The sequence below is a fragment of the Helianthus annuus genome, chromosome 9 (genome assembly GCF_002127325.2).
Source record: "Helianthus annuus cultivar XRQ/B chromosome 9, HanXRQr2.0-SUNRISE, whole genome shotgun sequence".
In the NCBI taxonomy this organism is placed as follows: Eukaryota; Viridiplantae; Streptophyta; class Magnoliopsida; order Asterales; family Asteraceae; genus Helianthus; species Helianthus annuus.
In genome coordinates, this window is record NC_035441.2 from 157601917 (window position 1) to 157608206 (window position 6290).

General features: G+C 34.4%; 1 protein-coding gene across 1 annotated transcript; it reads left to right on the forward strand.

Annotated features, from left to right (window-relative positions):
- Positions 1-967: 967 nt before the first annotated feature.
- On the forward strand, positions 968-4854 carry LOC110879157 (phosphate transporter PHO1 homolog 9). Its single transcript, XM_035977760.1, has 12 exons — positions 968-983; positions 1088-1710; positions 1786-2053; positions 2142-2190; positions 2265-2336; positions 2459-2588; positions 2694-3073; positions 3566-3715; positions 3801-3953; positions 4036-4314; positions 4394-4533; positions 4617-4854. Exons 2-12 carry the CDS (start codon positions 1131-1133, stop codon positions 4711-4713), a joined length of 2298 nt encoding a protein of 765 aa, XP_035833653.1. The 5' UTR covers positions 968-983; positions 1088-1130; the 3' UTR covers positions 4714-4854.
- Positions 4855-6290: the final 1436 nt, after the last annotated feature.

A 6290-nucleotide genomic window follows, 5' to 3' on the forward strand; every position in this document is an offset into this window, starting at 1 on the left:
CTTGAGGTTTGGGCATGTTTGTCATTTTCGTCCAAAATTGGACGAAAATGACAAAGATGCCCAAACCTCATGGACGATTTTGGCAATTAACTCTAATTATTATTTAGTTTAATCTCCTTCTCATTTATAATATTATTTATTCGAATTAATTATATTTAAACGTTTTGTTTAGTTTGGTATCAAATAGATTTTACGAATTTTTTTTATTTAGTACAGATATAAAATTAGCTTTATTATAGATATAACTTTTTATTATTAGATATATAAAATTAGATATATTTAATTCGTACAATACACGGGGTTTTTTAAAAATATATATTTTTTATTATTTAGTACAGAAAATTACATTTATTCAAACCGTGTAATGCGCATATTTTTAAAGATGTAATTTTTTTTATTATTTGGTATATAAAATTACATTTATTCAACTCGTGTTATAAATGAGGTTTTTTAAAGATGTATTATTTTATTATTTGGTAAACAATTGTACATTTATTCAACCCATGTAATACATGTGGTTTTAAAGGTGTAACTTTTTTATTTGGTATATACAATTACATTTATTCAACCCATACAATATGGTTCTTATAGATATAACTTTTTATTATTTAATATATAAAATTATATTTATTCAACCCGTATAATAAATGAGATTTTTAAAGATATATTATTTTATTATTTAATATATAAGATTTATTTATTCAACCCTGTGTAATACACGGGGTTATAACCTAGTATGTTTATTATACAGAACATGCGTTAAATTCCATTATTAAAGAAATAAATGTAACAATCAAAATAACTAAATCCTTGTTCAAAACGTAACAAAATTTTGTACGTACTTATCAACAAGATTAAATAATTAACCGGAAGAAGTCAATAGAGATGTTCTCTGTCTTTTTGCAGTAAAAAAGCTTGACCCAATGAGCAACTCTATTTGATCCATTCTTTAAAACACGCCATAAAGTGAAGCCTGGAAGCAGGTTGGCTCGTTCCAAACTTTAGAATACGATGTGAAAAGATTGAATACACCATCAAACCAATGCTTATATAAGTTCATCTCCATTTCAACACTTATTCATCACAGTATCTTTTCAATCTGAAGTTTTAATTTACAAAACCAACCAGCAATGAAGTTTGGAAAAGAATTTGCATCACAGATGGTGCCTGAATGGCGAGAAGCATATATGAATTATAACAACCTCAAGACTCTCTTGAAACAGATCTTGATCTTCCACCGGAGACAGACCCGGTTGCCGGATAATCATGTGAACTCACGGCCAGCACCGCCGTCCAAGGCGGCTTCTTTGAAGAGAAGGGTGTCCCTTTTTAGAGCTTTCAGCGGACTAACTAGTCGGTATGGTAATAATAGTCCGAAAGAGGATAAAGAAGATGAAGTGATTCTAGTGAGTGCAATGCAGCAAGCAGATGAAGAACAAGGGGAAGATGTTCAGAGTTACCAGACTGTTTTTCTTCGGTCGTCAGAGGAAGGAGGAGATCTTGAGCTTGTATTCTTTAGAGGACTTGATCATGAATTTAATAAAGTGATTCAGTTTTATAAAAGTAAAGTTGAGGAGGTGGTGAAGCAGGCTGATGAGCTGAGTCAACAGATGGATGCTCTCATTGCTCTTAGAATTAAAGTTACCAATCCCACTGCCGCTGCTGCGGTTGCTGCTGCTATGTCTCCCTTCATCAACAGAACAAACACAGGTAGTTATTAATTTAGTTAAAAACATGACAGCAACTTAAACAAAAATATGTATACTAAGTTTGGATGAATTTTAGGTTCAATTCCATTGGAGGTGATTCATGAAGACCAACAACCAAAGAGAACAGAAGTTGCCAAGGGGTACCAGATGGCTTCTTTAGAAGTTTTAAATCACGTAAAAGTCAACGTCGCCCCTGAAACACCGATAACCACCATGAAAAATGTTTTCAAAAGTTTAAATCCAAACCTGCATTTCAACAAAAGTGAAGTTAAAGTTGCAGAAGAAAAGTTGAAGCAAGCCTTTATTGAGTTCCATGAGAAGCTTCGGTTTCTAAAGAACTACGCGTAAGAATTGATCAACCACTTTATATACTGACATAAACATTTGACTCCAAAATATAACTGAACTGTGTCTTGCTTTTGATAAAACCAGGTTCCTGAATCAGTTGGCCTTCTCCAAGATAATGAAGAAGTATGATAAGGTTAGGGATGTTTGGTTTTTGTCATACGCGTGTACATCCAGGTGTTCAACTGCTGACCTAAATCATTATTGCAGATAACATCAAGAAATGCGTCGGGTGCTTACATGAAGATGGTTGAAGAATCATACTTGAGCCAATCTGATGAGGTATGTTACTATGATGTTTGTTACATGTCTGTAACTTTAACCATTTTACAGATTTTAGCTGATGTGGCATTTGAAAAACGGTTAAGTTACTGACATTTAACAAATTATAAAATTGCCTTCAGGTTTCTAAGCTCATAGAGAGAGTCGAAGCAGTATTTATAAAGCATTTTTGTAATGGGAATCGGCATCAAGGAATGGACACCTTAAGGCCCAAAGCTAAAAGAGATAAGCACCGGATAACATTTTTTGTCGGTAAGTAGCTACCGGCACCCTACATGATAAATGCAGGCCACAAGGACCTATTATTGGCTTGTATAGTACAAGTACAACTTTCACTAATGTATTTTTCGGTTTCAGGTTGCTTCTTTGGACTGTCATTAGCACTTACGGTGGCGATTATTGTAAGCGTACATGCTAGAGATCTTCTTAAGAGTCAAGGTCGAACTCAGTACATGAACACAATCTTTCCGTTGTACAGCATGTTTGGATTTCTGGTGTTACATATACTGATGTATGGTGGAAATGTATATTTTTGGGCACGCTATCGTGTCAATTACTCATTTATATTTGGATTTAAGCCGAGCACAGAATTGGGCTTTAAAGAAGTTCTACTCCTCGGTTTTGGTCTATCAGTGCTCACTCTTGCAGCTGTACTCTCAAATCTTCAAATGGAATTGGATCCACAAACTAAAAGTTACAAAACATTCACCGAATTACTCCCTCTGGCCTTAGTCATTGTAAGAAATTCCTCTTTACCCTTGTATTATTATATATATATATAAATATGGGATTATGGAGTAGTTGTTTCTGAGGTATGCACATGATGAATAAATATTGTATATGGACCACACTCATGCACCCTATAGGTCTAGATAAAGTTAGTTAAATGGGTGGGTCAAGAAACAGGTCAAAAAAAAGTAGTTTTTGGTGTAGAACAAAATGGGTGGGCTGTCCAGAAGCTAGTTGCTTATGAACAGTTAGTGTGAGAAATGATAATTAGTATTTAATGTTCTAGTTTTATTGAATGAAATGATTTATGAAGTTTTATGCATTAAAAGTACACTTTGTGTGAATTTCGACTCGTCTGACTTGTTGGAGATGAAATATAATTTCCATCTCTAGTTCTAGATATGACCACTACATACTGCATCATGTAGGATACATCACATACCACTAGTTTATAAATTATATGCATGTGTGTTAATTTAATTGTAAACTTTGTTTTGTAGGTTGTTATTTTGATAACCATTTGTCCATTTGACATCTTCTATCGTGCAAACCGCTTCTTTCTCTTAGTCTGTTTATGGCATTGCATTTGTGCTCCACTTTATGCGGTCACTCTCCCTGATTTCTTCTTGGCCGACCAGTTTACTAGTCAGGTAAGATTCAATACACACCTAGGAAATAATTAGGATCGCACTTAGTTTGAGAAACTAAGACTTGTTTAATTTGTTATCGCTTCAGGTCCAGTTATTGAGGAATCTGCAGTTTTATGTATGCTACTATGGATGGGGAGATTTCAAGCACAGGAATGCAGAAACCTGCAACAATAGCACAGTTTATGATGTTCTTTTTATAGTTATTGCAGTTATACCATATTGGATTCGACTCCTACAGGTATATTTCCTACAATATGACCCCCTAAATATAACATTTATAAGATTCATGTTTGTTAATTATTGTCTGTGTGAATGTGTAGTGCATACGACGGTGGAACGATGGGCGCGACTCTACACAAGCTCTGAACGGACTCAAATATTTCTCAACCATTGTTGCTCTTGTTACAAGGACCATTTATAGTCAAAAAGGAGGAATAGCCTTTAAAGTCATATCTGCATCTACCTCAGGATTTGCAACAATTTTCAGTACCTATTGGGATTTAGTGATGGATTGGGGTCTGCTATCTAGGAATTCTGAGAATCCATGGTTGAGAGACAAGCTTATCTTGCCCAGCAGATCTATCTACTTCATAGCAATGGTATTACGGACGAGCAATCTACTATTTCAAATAACAATGATGCAATTATCCTTTTAGATCTTAATTAGTTAATTTGCAGGTATTGAATGTGATACTGAGACTTGCCTGGATGCAAACTGTAATGGATTTCCGTGAACTTCCTTTCCTCCATAAAAATGCTCTAACTGCAATATTTGCGAGTTTGGAGATCATTCGACGTGGCATATGGAATTTCTTCAGGTCTAGTTCAATTCCTAATTATGAAATACATAAAATGAATATCATGAAAACATAATTAATAACCTTGTTGTGAATGAATTCAGGTTGGAGAATGAGCATTTGAACAATGTTGGAAAATTTAGAGCTGTGAAATCAGTGCCGTTACCTTTTAGCTACGAGGACGGATACAAGAATCTTTAACTCGTTTATTCATCTTAAATTTGTTTATTGATATGTAATGATAAAATCATAAGAATAGCTCAGTTGTAAAGAATCACCAGTTTTGTGTCTATACAGTTTCCATATCAATCAGTGCATAAATGAAAATTCCACTTGTACTTTCATCTCTTCCATTGATGCATATTGTTGCTCCTGTGAAGCTCAAAATTCGTTCGCTAATGGTGTTGAGACTAATACTACAATCATAACGGAAAATCATTAATTATATCTAAATCTCCATAGGTGTGGAGTAAAAATCCGTATATATGAAATTGAAGGATAAATTATCAGTTGTTGCTTTGCTTCTATTGACACTTCAATTACCAATGAATGCAACGTACTGAATCATCGCATTTTGTTTTAGGGTATATATATTGGCGCCAAGTATACTTGATTAATCAAACCCAAGACTAGGATTGTTAAGTCGATGATGACGAAGACCAAAGCACGTATTATTAGGGCTAGAATAGATGCGTCAATATGTTTACAAATTGATGAGTTTTATGAACTCCTTGTTATTACGTGGATGAAAGGGTTAGCGGGTAGTACGTGATGCTGTTATAGGTTGATGTTTATTGCATGACATGTCTTATATAGGACCTTGATTTTTGAGAGTCCTAGAGTGGTTTTGGCACATGTCGGAGCTCGGTTGTGCCTCAATCGACGGCTAATCGATCTGAAACCGGTGGTGGGTGTTGGGATTCTGGAGTGGATCAAGGGGCGTGATATTCTAGCGATGTGTGTGTGGAGTGGATCGGGGATTTCATGTGCAAAATCGACCGGGTCTGTACCGGTGAGGTGCAGAGAGAGAGAGAGAGAGGTGATAGATGGGTGGTACTGTACCTGTGAGTGCACAACAATAAAGAGAAATGAGATCTGTACCGGTGAGTGCAAAAAGAGACGAGAGGTATCGATGTTTTGTATGACGGTTGAGGAGGTGAGATGGGGTACGGGTGCAAAAATAGAAGAGGCGGTTGTTGTGGCAGGTGGTGGTGGAGAAAAAAGAAGGAGAGAGAGATAGTGTGTGTGTGTGTCTATATATATATGTGTGTGTGTGTATGGGAAAGTTCATTTTAGAAGAAATTTAACGTGAGAAGGAAAAGAAGAAAGTGCATATTAGTAAAATACTATTTCATTTATATCTCATATCATTAATTTTTCTCTCTTTAATTAATTAGTCAACTAATCATTAATTATCCTACATATAATCTACGAAACCTACACATATCAAAATTTTCCTACATATACCCTACACATTATAGAATTTTATCCTACACAGTCGAAATTTATCCTACACACCTCGAAATATATCATACGCAACTCGTAATTTATCCTACACAACTATTAATTTATTCTACACTTTAAATTAAGCTGTTTTTTTAATTTGGAAAAAATATATGTTTTGAAAAAGAGTTATAAATTTAATTTAGTTACTTATTAAAAGGGAAGAATACAAATTAATGATTTATGTAACTTTACTAATATACCCTTATATTAAAATTAAATGCAAATATTAAATTAAGTAAAATGAAGCATTCTTATTGGTTGAAACTTCTTCT

Coding starts and splice junctions, on each gene's coding strand:
- LOC110879157 (XM_035977760.1), top strand. CDS start 1,131: ATGAAGTTTGGAAAAGAATTTGCATCACAGATGGTGCCTGAATGGCGA. Junction 1,711..1,785: donor CATCAACAGAACAAACACAG/GTAGTTATTAAT, acceptor GATGAATTTTAG/GTTCAATTCCATTGGAGGTG. Junction 2,191..2,264: donor TAATGAAGAAGTATGATAAG/GTTAGGGATGTT, acceptor TCATTATTGCAG/ATAACATCAAGAAATGCGTC.